Source organism: Protomyctophum bolini (genome assembly GCF_963924005.1).
Source record: "Protomyctophum bolini genome assembly, chromosome: 17".
Classification (NCBI taxonomy): Eukaryota; Metazoa; Chordata; class Actinopteri; order Myctophiformes; family Myctophidae; genus Protomyctophum; species Protomyctophum bolini.
In genome coordinates this window covers 8,653,480-8,669,837 of record NC_137878.1, presented here as the reverse complement: position 1 = coordinate 8,669,837, position 16,358 = coordinate 8,653,480, and the positions used below count along the sequence as shown (strand labels likewise).

Sequence of the window (16,358 nt, the reverse complement as noted above, 5' to 3'; positions counted from 1 at the left end):
TTGACGGTGTATTTTAGTTTTAGTCAGTCTTTTAAATAGTTTTCATTTAGTTTTAGTCACCTGGAATGTTGTAGTGTTTTTTGTTTTAACAGGCCTTGACGCGGTCGTAATGGCTGATTCTACACTTGCTGAAAATAGCAGATATAGCTTTGTGAGCTCTAGATCAGCTATTTTCAGCATGCAACAAAGTGTAAAATGAGTGACTTGTACTGGATCTCTTGTCCACTAGTCCCTAACAGTTTAGTCTTTTTATTTGTAGACGGAATTGTCACTATATGTAGTCTTATTGTTTTTGTCATCATAGCTTAACTTTCATTTAGTTTCCATTTAGTTTTCATCAGTCGAGAAAAAAAAAGGTAGTCGACTAATTCTTTTTGTCAGTTTTAGTCAACGAAATCAACACTGCGAGGCTGCAGTAATCAATGTTCAAGACGGAAAGGATTAACTCACTATTAACCTCAACAAACCAATGCCATACACACTAGCTGATGTATGTATACAGTCACACAAGGCAAGGGGCATTTTGAAACGTACTGAAAAAAGCGTTTTGGTTGTTTTATTTACCAACTTGGGAAAAAACTACCTCAGGAAGGTCTTGTGCGTTTGCAGTTGTATTGGCCCTCCTTCATGACGGGGATGAAGCTCAATTGTAGCGACCAAATGATACAATACTGTGTAAGCATTTTTATTCTTCCTTTTTAAAGCCACTTCAAAAACCTGTTGGCGTTTTTATTTAGTTTGTAACATTTTAGGGGACCAAATTTTGTAGTTGGGAGCTTACGTCTCAAAGGTTTTTCAAACACACAGTCAATGTCGAAGATGCAATGATACTCACCAGAATTCTATGTAGCTACATGAACTATAAGTCTCAACTGGATTGTATATATTTATAGGCTCGATTGGATATAATATTGATAAATGCATTGAATCTGCGATTTTCCATAATGATTGCATTTTCTGTGTTTTTGTTGTGATTGGGTTCCAGGTGATGACGTCTTGGTTTTAAAGTAGTTTGACTTTCACCTCCTAAAGTAAAAGTGAATCATTGTCCGGGAAGAAAAGAAAAAAAACACACCCACTACAATCCATTTCCCTGGCCATACATCCTGGACTGATAAGTTAAATTCAAAGCAGCTAATAATATCGCCAAAGAACTGCCTCATATTGTGGAAAAAAACAAACGATTCAATATATTGCATGTGTACGATTCATTTTATATTTAATATATATTGTTCTGGAGCCCTGTCCTGTCGTGTGGTGTACGTGGAATGTCGAGGTAAATGAATGGGCTATATGCGCGCACACGGCCATTTTGGAAAGAACTCGGGCCACTTCCCGGCTTCCTTCACAGGTGTTTTACCGCTGATGCCAATGAAGGCTCTGTTCCGTTCATGGTCAAACGGAGTCAGGGTGCTGCTATTGTGCACGTTGGCTCACTGGAAAATACTTTACTCCACCGTGTGGGTCTCTCAACGTGTCCTTGAGTATGTTCCTTAATGGCCCCGTACAGGTTTATAACTCGACGAGAGTGTACAAATGTAAGGATACCAATCCTTTTGTACACACTCGGAGGTATGGGGGGTGCGGGTCCTTGAAATTAAAAAGTTTGAGAACCACTGCACACTAAATGGAACGGTGCCTTAATTAGTATCATTGGTAACACCCTGGTTATTCTGTGTGCATATAGCCCCATCGAAGACCTTCAGGCGGAATGTTGGTACAGCAATATAGCGTTGTGACTTGTGATTGGTTCGCTGACTGGCAGTAATCACACTGGTCTGTCCTCTGGGCGGGTTGAGGCAACACCACCAGTGAACATTCATTGAACTTGACGTCGAAAGGACGGCAGTTTGCAGATGGCTAAATTAAACCTAATTTAGGCATTTGGATCCGATCGCAGTGCTGGCTTTAGATCAGTCTTTTCCAAGGGGTCTTGGTCTTTGTCTTTTGTTTTCCTATGGTAGACTTTGGGAACTAGCTTTTCTTTGTTCTACCATTAGTAATCATCAAATATTTTGTGTTTTATTACCAGATACAGCTACTGCAAGTGATCAAATGCCTACAAAGCTCTGCCACATTACCCTTTACTGCAAATTTATTTTCTTTTTTTTCCCTTTTTTTTTTACTTTACCCTGAAAGTAATCCAACTATGATTTAATCAGATCCAAATAACGATTATGAGGTTGAGTTGTGTTCTTGCAAGCTATAATGTAAAAAAAGGGAATATACAAATTTGGACATACTTTGTTATAATGTCAAACGCTGTGGGCTACACGGAATGAAAGGTATACACAAGGAGGTTGTGTGGCAATTAAACTTAAAATTCTTGGCTTGTTTTGAGTTGAAAACATCTTAAGTGTGTCATCTTTATGTGTGCCTTTTCTTTGGCTGTCTTCCAGCTCCCCCCCTCCCCGACATGTTTGGTTGTCAGTCTATATATATATATATATATATATATATATATATATATATATATACATACAAAGAATTTCCACTTTAATTGTCACGCAACCTTGAGTGTAGATGCTGCATAGAAGGATCAGTATTTGTGTTTTTGCACTTTTCAAAAGCAGTCTAAAAGAAATAGCCCATCTGAGGTCGGGCAAAGTTTAAAAAAAAAAGAAAAGAAAGGACGGAAAAAAAATAAAGACGAGGTATTTTATGCTATCGGTAGGAATTATAAGGAATGATATAATTTTGAAAAGCTTTTCTAAAAAGGTAAAGATATATCTATATATATATATATATTGAAGTACCTCATAAGCCTGGTATATGCTGCATTGACTTTTTCATTTATTCTTTCTCTAGTGTACTTCATTATAGTCCAATCAGTTAAACCCCTCCCCCCCCCCCCCCCCCCCAAACATGGAGGTTTGAACGTCCCTACAGGCTGTGCCATTTTTGCTGTGACTTCTCAATGTTGTTCATGTCGTTTTAACACCATTATCAGATCTAACGGAGTACGTTATATCTTGTGGCCAAATGATTACATGCCATTTATGCAATTGTCAAACGTAATTATTATCTAATCTGAATGTCTCAGTCGCAGCCACATCATTTATACCTTTTTTTTTTTTTTTACTTATCTTGCATACATTTATTGTGGAGCCAAAAACAAAAAGGTTGGGTTTGAGGGTGTTTCCGTACGTACGTACACCAACCAACCATCCAGTGACATTACTTGTTCCAATGTGACTGTTGACTCAGGTATTGCCACGAAAGGGCTATTATCTGCTAAGGCTGTCCCCAAACATTCAAGGTTCGAATGTTCGCTCGTTAGGGTTGTGCACTCGAATCTTAATTAATAGCACCTGGTTCCTCCCTCAGCCCCTGTGTCCCACGCCAGGGGTCATTGCCATGTTGGCTCATTGTGGACATTGTTGTCACAATTCCATTCTTGCCACACACACACACACACCCAATAATTATTACCAGAAACACATAAAGAGAAACACACTCTGAGAGTTATTATTATTAAGGGGGTCCTTGCAAATAAAACATTTGAGCACCACTAAGTAGCCTACTAGTGCACTCTTAATGTGTCATTGTGTCATAATCTTTTTTTGGAAGAAAACCTACATTCAGTAATTGGGTCTTATATGATCAAAATAAGAACATTATAATGGTGTGTAAAACAAACTAAAATTTTTGATACAAGGACAAGTCTACCATGGACATGTTGGTGACCCCTGGTCCACACGCGCGCGCGCACACAGCCGCACACACACACACACGCACGCCTTTGTCTTAAAATAGCTTTTGAACCAACAACGTGAGGTACTGTTTTGTCGTCTTAGCATTTTTGGCCTTAATTTGTTCCACAAAATGTATGCACTAGAAATCCACATTTTCTCCCATATTTTTCCATGTCATGTGTCATCATTATCTACCTCCTATGAATGTAGGGGTGGTCCTGGAACTTTGGTCAACTTTAAACTGTTTTATTGTATTTTTTCTTTTTTTGTCTTTCCTGCTTATTCATTTAAGAAAGACAGACAATCATCCCTATAGGTTCTTTACATTTTCCTATGTTTGATGAATGCAAACTATATTTTCCTGTTTTTGTTCAAGCAAACAGTTTCCAGGACACTCCAGTTGACCGTTTATTTTTGCTCCATCAGTCATTTATTTTTGTTTTCTTTTTTTCTGTCATTGTATAATAAGCCATGATGGAGAAGTTGAAGTGACCAAAGTCTCTCTTGGCAAAAAAAAAGGCAGCGCTCATGCACAGTCCTGTAAACCTTCAAACCTCCCCCTTAAAAATCTGTGTAATTCATTTTTATAACCACACCAACAACACCATGCCAAAACTGTCATTCCTTTTTATGGTTGAGTCTTTTAATGTCGCTGGTTTCTAAATGACAAATTTGTACTTTCGTCACACACCCGAGTCGCTCGACACAATTGGGGCAAAAAAAAAAAGCTAAAAAAAAATATATTTAACGCTTTTTTTACCGTTAAACGGATCATTTTTGTTGTGAGACGTGGGCGTGCAACAAAGTACGAGTTTAAAGAGACTTACGTTCAGATCCACTGCTATGCTCCTTGTTGTCCTTGTTCACATTTTGTTGTAAAGTATACGTGTATAAGCTTTGGTTTCTATTTTACATTTCCCTTTTTTTTCTCCTTTTCTTAGTTTTTTTTTGTTTTTAACAATTATGCTTACAAACACGAGATATGCTGTAAAACCCTGTTAGGAAATAATGTGAATACGTATCACTTAATGTAGTTCACTCTTTGGCTTGACTGTAAGATGCGTTGAATAAACATGTAAAGTTCTCCATTTACCTGGTGGTTTGGTTCTCTTTAATTTGTAATTTGTTCTTTTCATTTGTAATTTGTTGGGTTAGAATATATCTTTATTTTTAAAAGTAAAGTAGAAAAGTGCTCTCCGCCCGCAAAACATCGGAAGGAACCTTATTAACAATTTGGAATGTTGCACACTGATCACAAAAGGGACTTGTTTCTAAGACTTGATTATTAACTTTATTCACTGTAATATTCTCTGAATGAAATGTAATGACACAATCTGTTGACATGGCTGCATGACGTGAAAACAGTATAAAAGTCAGGGTTATTAGTTTTTTTTTTTTAAATGCTGACTATAATCCAACATCCTCGCCTATTAAACGATAGATAAAACAATCACATTTGATCAATATTAAACGATGAAATTGAAACCAAGAGGAATACAAGTAGGGCTTAATTGGCATACTGTGTGTATGACTATGAATGAATGGGAACAGCAACACTCGCCATGTAAAACATTGGCTTATGTAGATAAATAGTGGATGGCAAAAGCCTGACTTGGTCTTCATAGCGGGCGGTTCCCAAACGCTTTAGCCCGGGACCCCAAAAGAGAAACTATGTTTGCCCCGGGACGCAAACGGGTGAAAATACAGTCTCACAACGCGCCGCTTTGCATTCTTGAGATAACTATTAAAAACAAAATGTAGGACACGAAACCAAAAAAAAAACTAAGGGGGCCCATAAAAATGTGTCCGCGGCACATAGTGCACATAGCGCGCCAGCTATGAGCTTGTAGATCTGCTATTTTTCAATAGCTAAAGCATAACCTGATGCTAATACCAAAAGGGGTTCCCGCCCCAAAATGGGTTCATGCGGCGGCCCTCATGTCCAAAGTATTTGTATTTATTTTTTTAACCTAACTATAACTAAATGCAATTGAAATTAAATAAATGGGTTACTTTTCAGGATTCCAATTCAAAAATGGAAATCGAATATGCAGGATTTCAATTCAAATATAGGAAAGATAGATAATCTAAGCTCGAAACACGTCACATTGCGATGCGTTTTGAACTTTGTAGACCGGCAAAATAAATTGCGGCGCAGTTTTCACATATTTATTCACATTTCCCCGTAGATATCCGTCCTACACAAACATTAAATTCCCATTGACAATGAATGTAGAATTTTACGTCATAGTGTCTGAGCAAATCGGCTTAGTGTCTATTTTACGTCATGATGATAACTTCCCCCTCACTCCCCTGAACCCCTCACTTCACACAGGTGTGATTTTTTTTTTATCATACAAAATAAATATGAACGTGAGTGTACTTTCCATAGACTATTTAGCGCCTGTACACCTTTTGTTATCCCACAGAGAAATGACATTTCATTGGGTAGAATTGGGTGAATAAGCCGACGCTAAAATCAAAAATGGCTTTCCTGGTTTTAATGGGAGGAAAAAAGGGGGGGGGGGATATTTAAATAACTGAAACAAATGCCAAAGCGCCGACCTACAAGCTCACGCGTTGCATCAACTCACAAAGTACTGTTCGACAGAGGATAAATGAATGAAGCAATAGGATTCTGTGATTGCCTCGTTTCTTTTTTTCTTTTTTAGATGGACTAGGAGAGACAACAGGGTACGCTAACTCAAAACAAAGGATCATTGGTTGACAACGCTATGACAATACGACAGATCTTTACCACACAGGTGAAAGACTAGTTCGACACACATTCAAATCTAGTCAAAATGAAAGGTTAAAGTGATTTGATCCCAATAGCGGTTCATTACATACTGTAACAACGAGAAATATCTAAGCACTGACAATTCTATTATATTTCGTAGACCCCAGGGACATTTTGGGGGATTCATTTGCCAAACATTTGCCTAAAATTCCCAGAATAGGGATCCTAGGATTCAAGTGGTTATAAGGGTAGGGTCCTTTTCAATCAATTGAGGGGGGCCAGTGCACATCCAGCTACTTAAACACATTTCATTTATATGGTGACAAAAATATGTAATACTATTGTAAGCTTGTTTTGAAAAGCGCTTTATAAATTACGTTTATTATTATTATAAACCAGCTCTTGAGCAGTGTTGATTTTGACAGCAAACTTTGGTTTTAGTCTTTAGTTTATAATTAGAATTTAGTTTTAGTCACATTTTAGTCACCTGGAATGTTGTAGCGTTAGTCTATACTGACGAAATTGTCAGTATATTTAGTCTTACTTTTAGTCATCGTAGCTTAGTTTATACCTGCTTTCTATTTAGTTTTCGTCAGTGAAAATAAAAAGGTAGTCGACGAACATTCTTCGTCATGATATTAGTCGACGAAATGAACACTGCTCTTGAGGCTATTATGTTATATGTGGGACGCTAATACGGCAGGTGGTCTTTGGCTGTAATCAGTCGTTTCTGCTCCGCTATGGGCTGCGATGGAGACATGAACTATAAACTGAACTATCAAGGTTCTTGGTAAAAGGGGGAACATTTGCATTAAGCATTTGGTCTCGGGGATGAAGAAGACGACGACTACAGAATCAAACAATAAACAGCAATAAATTAATTACAAAATATGGCCTCAATCATTGGGGCCGGATGCTTTTTTTTTTTTGCTTTTTCTTTTTTTTTTGTCAGAATTTGCGCATTGGTTTGCGAATAAAAAGATCTTCCATAAAAAGTTACAAACACTAAAATAAATAAGCACTCTTTCCCTTTTCAGTTTTGAGTAGAAAAAAGGTTTGCGTGGTAATGCAAAAAAAAGCCTGATGGCAGGAAAAAGAGCGACGAGAGAGAAGCACTTCTTTTCTTTTTCGGTTTTCTTTTGGCAGAAGTATATCTCCCTTGGGGAAAAAAGCCTTTTCTCCCTCTTCTCTTCTCCTTTCCACTGGGACCTCACAGTCACACACGCACACACACACACACGCAGGTGGTCAGCGTGACCTGGTCAGAGTGAGCGGTGTGGATTAAAAGGCCTATTCGTAGTCTGGATTTTCGGTGGTGAGGTGACCACCGCTCCGGTGGTGAGCTGACCAACCGCAGCTGAAATAACGTTGAGCGGTGGTGAGTAAAAAAAAAACAGAGAGAAGGGCTGGAGCGGTGGCGGTGGCGGTGGTGGTTTGCTCTTCAGCGCGGCTCAGTGACGTCATGTTGTAGTTCGGTCGGTGGTCACTTAACTTAACCACCGAAAATCCAGACTATGTATGAGCCTTAAAGGCCTATTCATATGTCCGAGTGTATAGGTGATGAGGTGACCACCAAAATACGGTGGTCAAGCCTATGAGGTTGACCACACCGTTTTTGGTGGTCACCTCATCGCCTAAAACTCAACTATGAACGGGGCCTTCCAGTCCACTGCTAGTGCTGGTGGTGCTGGTGGTGGTGGTGGTCACTGCTGGTCAGTACACCCAGTTGACCGGGACCCACTGGGGCTCCGATATCAGTCCGTCAACGGCGGCCTGCAGCGTCTCGAAGGCCTTGTCGAGGTTGTCGTTGGCGATGGTCAGGTCGAAGTAGTGGCTGTACGCCCGCTGGATCCGCGCGCTCTCGTCCACGGTCTTCCTCAGGTCCACGTCCTGTAAGCGGAGCACACACGCACGACATGTTAGAGTGTGTGTGTGTGTGTGTGTGTGAGTTACATGACAAATTGGTTTGCCTGATTTTCAAAATCGGACAAACTTATTAATCCATTGAAACCTGCTGGGACCAGAATCTACAAAATGTAGCTAAAGTTTAAAACAATGGACACACAACCTGAACTTTGAACATTCAGTGGATTTTCTGTGGTCTGGGGTTTTCAGTTCATTTTCTTTTTGTTGGTTTATCATATATGGGATTTGTGGACTCTTACATCACAGACCACAGAAAATCGACCGAAAGTTTAGTAGCTATAAACGTCAAGACGTCTAATTGCCTATTAAGTAATGGATGCCACGGGCGTCAAGACGTCTTCCCTTGGGAATAAAAAAAAAAACAGGTGTACAGGTGATGACATGTGATGATGTAATGCACATTACATGCATAATGAAATTCTTTCTTTCTTTATAATGGGAGAATTGCCACTCAAAGCCTAAACTGGTGACCACCAGGTGGCGCTGAAAGAGATTTTTGGGTGCAATTGAGCTAAAAAAAAAAGAATGAATGTCACAATCCCTTTAACCCATTCTGAACGGGAACCCATTTTGGTATTAGCATCATGTTATGCTTTAGCTATTGAAAAATAGCAGATCTACAAGCTCATAGCGCGCCACCGAGTGGCGCGCTACGAGCTTGTAGGTCTGCTATTTTTGAAAAATCGAAAGAACGACTGACTTTTTTTAAATCTGATCTCAGGTCAGAATGGGTTAATCAGACCAGTGTGTGTGTGTCCAGTGGAAACCTCCTACGAATCTGATCTCAGGTCAGAATGGGTTAAGTATTGCGTGCAAAACTCCAGTGCCCACAGCGTGGACTGACCGTGAGCTGTTTGGTGGTAATGCCCGCGTCCACCACAGCTTTGTGCATGGCCTTGAGAGTGTCGAACTCTGGTGCCGCGATGAACACCACGTAGGGCATGAACTCTGCCGTCTTCAGCACCTTCAGAGCCTGGGAGAGAGACACCGCAAGACACATCAGCCATATTGTTGTCTACACAAACTGTGTATAAGCACACACACACACACACACCCCTAATACATCCCAGTGCTGGTGGACAGTACAACCGTCAATCCAATACACGCAAAGCATTTTCTCATTGGGTGCAATCAATTATTTGTTGAGCATTTCTGAACACACCATATCGTTACTGTCGGGAGGAAACCGCCTGACTTCATTGTTGAGGTTTTTTTTTTCTTTTCGTTGTGTCATTAGAAAGCCTACTTTCCTTAGTGGACGCACTCTGAGCCCCCCCACCACACGTATAAACTGTACTTTTTGGCCAGAAAGGGATTTTCTCTGCAATTCTCTGGGCAATATCGGTAGAAGGCGCAGCGGAGTAACTAAAAGTATTATTTTTCCGGTGGAAACAAAATCCCCTTTTGGCCAAAAAGTACCGTTTATACGTGTAGTGGGGGGGCTCAGAGTGCGTCCACTAAGGAAAGTAGGCTTTCTAATGACACAACTCGCCTTTGTTTTGGTGAGTATAGCAAAAAACGTTCTTTTTATTTACGCTAAAGAGGAGAGGCTGCAGGTCTGCATTCATGCGAGCGGCGGAAAGTTGAGAGTAACCTATAGCTTCTAAATGAAACGCATTAATTAGAGCTATACGGACCAGAGCTATATAAGTATTGCTATAACCTATATACCTGTGGGTTGACGTCGAGGATGCAGGTCCTCCCGGCCTCCACCACCTGGTGGATGGAGTGTATCTTGGTGCCGTAGAGGTTCCCGTCGTACTCTCCGTGCTCCAGGAAGCGGCCCGCCTTCACGTCGGCCTCCATCTCGCCGCGCGACGTGAAGTGGTACGTGTTGCCGTCCAGCTCGTCGTCGCGGGGTCGCCGCGACGTGACTGTATAAACCATTTTTAATTTTCATTTAACCCATTCTGACCTGATTCATACGAGGTTTCCACTGGACACACACTGGTCTGATCAACCCATTCTGACCTGAGATCAGATTCTAAAAATGTCAAGTCGTTCTTCGATTTAAAAAAAAATAGCAGACCTACAAGCTCGTAGCGCGCCACTCGGTGGCGCGCTATGAGCTTGTAGATCTGCTATTTTTCAATAGCTAAAGCTTAACATGACGCTAACACCAAAACGGGTTCCCAGTCAGAATGGGTTAACGTTTTCATTTAAAACAATGTTTCTATTATCGGTTGTTCTAAAAACCATTTCATGTCAAGGACCCTAAAGAATATAAATATGTAATTGGCCGTGGACCCCCCCCCCCGTCTCAAAATATGTTGTTTCAGGGACCTCCCCAGAAGCATAGATTTGAGTTTGAAAATGTTCGTTGTGAAAGAATATAGGTTTTTCTTATTTGATATTTGAGCCACATTTTCACGATTTCTTTTCAAAAATAGCAGATCTACAAGTAGATTGTAGATTAGCTATTTCTTAACAGCTAAAGTGTGACATAATGCTTAAAACACCAAAAGGGGTTCCCTTCCTGAATGGGTTAAAGGGATATTTCACAACTTTTGGTAATTTTTATCGTGCACTCAGGCTAATGTGAACACCCCAGTCAGTTTTTAAGTTGCTCAATTCACTATTTAGATATTTGATATTCATTTTTGCTGCCCCGCCCCCTTCCTAATCTTTTTGGAAAATAGGCCAGACGAGACTAAAGAATAATTATTAAAAATACATGAAAACAGTAAATGAAAAAACATTACTTAATTCTATTAATTAGAATTCTATTAATTCTAGAAGTCTATACACAATTAGAGAATGCTGAAGATTTTTTTATTTTGATCAACATCTGCCTGTTATCTCTCCTAATGGTACCAACATCAATACCGCACGGAACGATTATTTATAAAATTATTATTATTTCGTTTTGGCGTCCGAGAGGCTAAAATCTCATCAAAACAGTGTTCCGTCCGTGGCTCAAATGATGAATAAAATAATGGACCTTGATATGAAACAGGGTTCAACCCATTCTGACCTGAGATCAGATTCATACGAGGTTTCCACTGGACACGCACTGGTCCGATTAACCCATTCTGACCTGAGATCAGATTCTAAAAATGTCAGTCGTTCTTCGAATTTTCAAAAATAGCTAAAGCATAACATAATGCTAACACCAAAAGGGGTTCCCGTTCAGAATGGGTTTAAATGAAAACCAATAGATGCCATAGGTGGGAAGAGTGTCGCGCTCACATGGGATGGTGGTGCCGAATCGCGTGGGGTGGAGGACGACCAATCGGTTCTTGAGGCTCCGGCGGCCCACTCCCTGTGCGCCAATCAGAACCAGGCTCTTCCTCTGGAACGGCGGCATCTTGGCCACCTCCTCGTAGATCTGCAGCTCGTGTCTGTCGAACTCTACACACCAGTGTCAGATTTTGACAGATTTTTTTTTTGTTTTAGTCATCATAAGTCTCTTGAATAGTTTTCGTTTTAGTTCTATAGTCACATTTTAGTCACCTGGAATGTTTTAGTCAACTAAAATGTCTTTCGGCGGGCCTTGATGGCATCGTAATGGCTGGTTTTACACTTAATAGCAGATCTACAAGCTCACAGTGCGTCGTGCTGCGACGCGTTGTGATCTTGTAGATTTGCTATTTTCAGCATGCAGCAAGTGTAAAATGACTTGTCCCTTCCTAACGTTTTAGTCTAGTTTTAATTTGTTGATGAAATTGTCAATATATTTAGTCTTAGTTTTAGTCACCATAGCTTAGTTTCCATTTAGTTTAGTTTTTGTCATAGTGCAACAGGGCTTAAGTGGTATAAGTTTATGTTTTGCAATAATATTCAAATCTACAAATCTACTAGTAACTAAAGTTTCCAAATAAATGTAGTGGCGTAAAAGTACAACATTAGGCTCTGAGATGTAGTGGAGTAGAAGTAAAGTTTACTGGAAATCGGAAATACTCAAAGTGCAAATACGTCAAAATTGTACATAAGTGTGGAGATATGCATAGGAACCTATGTGTGCAGGTACGGGGGACACGTTAGGTGACGCACCCAGGTTCAGGTGTTACATTAATAAGAGTTGTCAATAAAGCCACACTTAAGGATACACGCCAGTCTCGTCTATATTATTATACAGAGTTGATACAGCCTGTTACAATAAGTACCTAAGCAAATGTACTTAGTTAATATACAGCACCGGTGCCAATCACAGGCGAAACGAAAGAGCCGCCAGCCAATCATTTCGCGCAGATCACGAAGACGCCGCCGTCAACCAATGAGAGGGCATGATAGCGCCGAGATTGGAACGCTTACCTGCATTCTTGGCCGTGAGGTACATCATCTTTTTCTTCTTCTTTCCAGTTATCGTTCCGCACAGGATCCCTACAATGACAACACAACACACCCAATCTGAGAACCCAATCGGCTAGAAAAGAAAGGAGAAACAGCACCCTCTTTTCCTTTGAATTTGATGCGAGTCAACAGTCTCTCTCTCTCTCTCTCGACTTTCGAGACTAACGCAAACCGAATCGGTGTTGATTTTGACACTGACACAGGAAATATCATGGGATTTTAGTCGACTAAATCCACAGTTGATTCAGTCGACTGAAATGTATTTCGGCGGGCCTTGATGCCGTCGTAATGGCAGATATTATACACTCGCTGAAAATAGCCCGACCTACAAGCTCACCTCACGACGTGTTGTGAGCTTGTGGATCTGCTATTTTCAGCATGCAACCAAGTGTAAAATGACTTATACTGGATCTCTTGTCCCTATCTAACATTTTAATCTAGTTTTTATTTGTTGACGAAATTGTCAATATATTTAGTCTTAGTTTTAGTCATCACAGCTTAGTTTTCATTTAGTTTCCATTTAGTTTTCGTCAGTGAAAAAAGGTAGTCGACGAACATTTTCATCGATGAAATTAACACTGAAGCAAATGCATCTATACACTGCTGCGCTGAACTATCTGTCATTACACCAGTTGGCCAGAAGGGGTCAGACAGTGACTCTTATAAACGTCTAGTCAGGCTCCTCTCAGTGAATCCTTCACTGTACAGACACAGCAAAGTGAAAGCTGCTATATATAAAACGGGTATTCTCACCCATTCGTCGTAGTAAAACCTGAGATATATTTTCAAGGTGACATTCAGACGTGCGCTAGACAAAGGCATATACGGTCTTTTACATGCTTTTAAAAGATTTCCGTAGTTTGATACATTTTCTCTCTGCCATGGTTTTTGCATACTATGTTAGTAGATGCAAACTGAGGACCTCAGGAGAAGAACAAGGCAGTATGCGAGTCAGTATAATGTATGCTAGGCCAAGCAGTAAATGCGTAGGAGGACTTTAACCCATTCTGACCTGAGATCAGATTCATACGAGGTTTCCACCGGACACACACTGGTCTGATGAACCCATTCTGACCTGAGATCAGATTCATACGAGGTTTCCACCGGACACACACTGGTCTGATGAACCCATTCTGACCTGAGATCAGATTCTAAAAATGTCAGTCGTTCTTCGATTTTTCAAAAATAGCAGACCTACAAGCTCGTAGCGCGCCACTCGGTGGCGCGCTATGAGCTTGTAGATCTGCTATTTTTCAATAGCTAAAGCATAACATGATGCTAAACACCAAAATGGGTTCCCGGTCAGAATGGGTTAATATTGATTCTATGCCACAAGGGGCCAGACTGGCACTGTGTGTAATTTGTTAGTATAGTCTCGTCGTGGCGGAGGATGGAATGACTGACTCTTAATGCCCTGTACATATAACCACTTAACTCCCATACACTGTACTCGCTTGTAGATCGTCAATTTTGGCTATACTTTTGGAAAATGTTTGCCTCGTCTCGACTAGAAGAGTATAAAGACACAAAAAGGTCACCGAGGTCCCAGAATGTGTGTGTGTGCGCGTGTGTGTGCGCGTGTGTGTGCTGAGGTACCTGATCCTTCAAAGTCTCGAGGGACAAAGGCTTTCCGCTTCTCCTCCAGGAACTGGCTGGGTATTAGCCCCGTGGCTACCCCGCCCACCACTTGGCATGCCTGCAGGCGCAGAGAACAGAAAAGGCAAACACCTCAGATCTGTTTTTCTGTGCAAATCATTATTCCACTCCCTGTCATGATATAACTGTGGAGTCTTCTATGGCCTCATGTGCTGTGCCACTTAAAAATGTCAGCGGAAAAAAAAAACACATCCTATACCAGTTTGCGGCGGTGTAAAAGTCACTTGAGTACTGTACTTAATTTCAGGGGTAAACTCACACACCTTTTAGCTCTCGTCCGAAACGGTTACATTTCCGGAGCGATGCGAGACAAAGTCACAAATTGATTTACGGTCGTCGGGATGCGCGACGGCTCACATTATAGCTATTTTTCAACAGCTATAAAGTTTTAAAAAGTCGTTTAAAGCTATGAGGTGACACCAATGCGGCCTCAGGTCTAAATGGGTTTTTTAAAAAAGTACTTTTTCCTCCACCTCCAACAGCCTATATACCAGTCTGTGTGTTTGTCTCACCTGAAACCAGTCTACACCAGTCTATACCAGTCTGTGTGTGTTGTCTCACCTGCCACCAGTTAATACCAGTCTACACCAGTCTATACCAGTCTGTGTGTGTTGTCTCACCTGCCACCAGTTTATACCAGTCTACACCAGTCTATACCAGTCTGTGTGTGTTGTCTCACCTGCCACCAGTTTATACCAGTCTACACCAGACTATACCAGTCTGTGTGTGTTGTCTCACCTGCCACCAGTTTATACCAGTCTACACCAGTCTATACCAGTCTGTGTGTGTTTGTCTCACCTGCCACCAGTTTATACCAGTCTACACCAGTCTATACCAGTCTGTGTGTGTTGTCTCACCTGCCACCAGTTTATACCAGTCTACACCAGTCTATACCAGTCTGTGTGTGTTGTCTCACCTGCCACCAGTTTATACCAGTCTACACCAGTCTATACCAGTCTGTGTGTGTTGTCTCACCTGCCACCAGTTTATACCAGTCTACACCAGTCTATACCAGTCTGTGTGTGTTGTCTCACCTGCCACCAGTTTATACCAGTCTACACCAGTCTATACAAGTCTGTGTGTTTGTCTCACCTGAAACCAGTTTATACCAGTCTACACCAGTCTATACCAGTCTGTGTGTGTTTGTCTCACCTGCCACCAGTTTATATACCAGTCTACACCAGTCTATACCAGTCTGTGTGTGTGTTGCCTCACCTGCCACCAGTTTATACCAGTCTACACCAGTCTATACCAGTCTGTGTGTGTTTGTCTCACCTGAAACCAGTTTATACCAGTCTACACCAGTCTATACCAGTCTGTGTGTGTTGTCTCACCTGCCACCAGTTTATACCAGTCTACACCAGTCTATACCAGTCTGTGTGTGTTTGTCTCACCTGCCACCAGTTTATACCAGTCTACACCAGTCTATACCAGTCTGTGTGTGTTTGTCTCACCTGCCACCAGTTTGGGTCCTCTCTGTTGACGATCTGAAGGACGTCGCCTCTCTTGAACGACATCCCCGCCTCTCGACAGGGGATCAGGTTGTCGTGGGCCGGCTCGTAGTCAAAGTGCGGTCGCACGTAGACCTGTAGTCACAGGAAGACACACCGAGAGGAGACTATATAAGCACTGCTTTTAGAATAGGCCTGACGTCGAAATTAATAAAAATGTCTTCAAAACCCTGACGGTTTAACCTTATGTTTCTGTATCAGTGCCAGTGGTGCTCAATATTTCATGTCAAGGACCCCAAAAATGATATGTAATTGGCCACCGACCCCCCCCCCCCCCCCCCACCAATCTGAAAATGTGATGTTCCAGGAACCTCTCAGAAGTAAAGATTTTAGTTAAAAACGTTGAACTCTGAAAGAATATACATTCAAAGATTTGAGCCACATTTTCACGATTTAAAAAAAATAGCAGACCCTACAAGCTCGTGTTCTTCTGGATCGGACTAGTGAAGAAACACGGGGAAGGTTGCCGTATATTAGAGAAGTCGATGGGTGGCTCTGGTGGAGTTTGGATACAAACTCTGCATTGGAGAGTGTACG

General features: G+C 41.2%; 1 protein-coding gene across 1 annotated transcript in view; it reads right to left on the bottom strand.

The window, feature by feature from the left end:
- Nucleotides 1-4,966: 4,966 nt before the first annotated feature.
- Nucleotides 4,967-16,358, bottom strand: part of pals2b (protein associated with LIN7 2, MAGUK p55 family member b) — a 51,409-nt gene continuing 40,017 nt past the window's right edge. The window contains exons 7-13 of the mRNA XM_080786891.1: nucleotides 15,765-15,896; nucleotides 14,251-14,350; nucleotides 12,616-12,684; nucleotides 11,551-11,712; nucleotides 10,033-10,235; nucleotides 9,206-9,334; nucleotides 4,967-8,325 (exon numbers count right to left, since the gene is read on the bottom strand). Coding sequence (XP_080643017.1) covers nucleotides 8,149-8,325; nucleotides 9,206-9,334; nucleotides 10,033-10,235; nucleotides 11,551-11,712; nucleotides 12,616-12,684; nucleotides 14,251-14,350; nucleotides 15,765-15,896 — 972 coding nt within the window. The 3' untranslated portion in view covers nucleotides 4,967-8,148. The remainder of the gene's footprint in view (nucleotides 8,326-9,205; nucleotides 9,335-10,032; nucleotides 10,236-11,550; nucleotides 11,713-12,615; nucleotides 12,685-14,250; nucleotides 14,351-15,764; nucleotides 15,897-16,358) is intronic.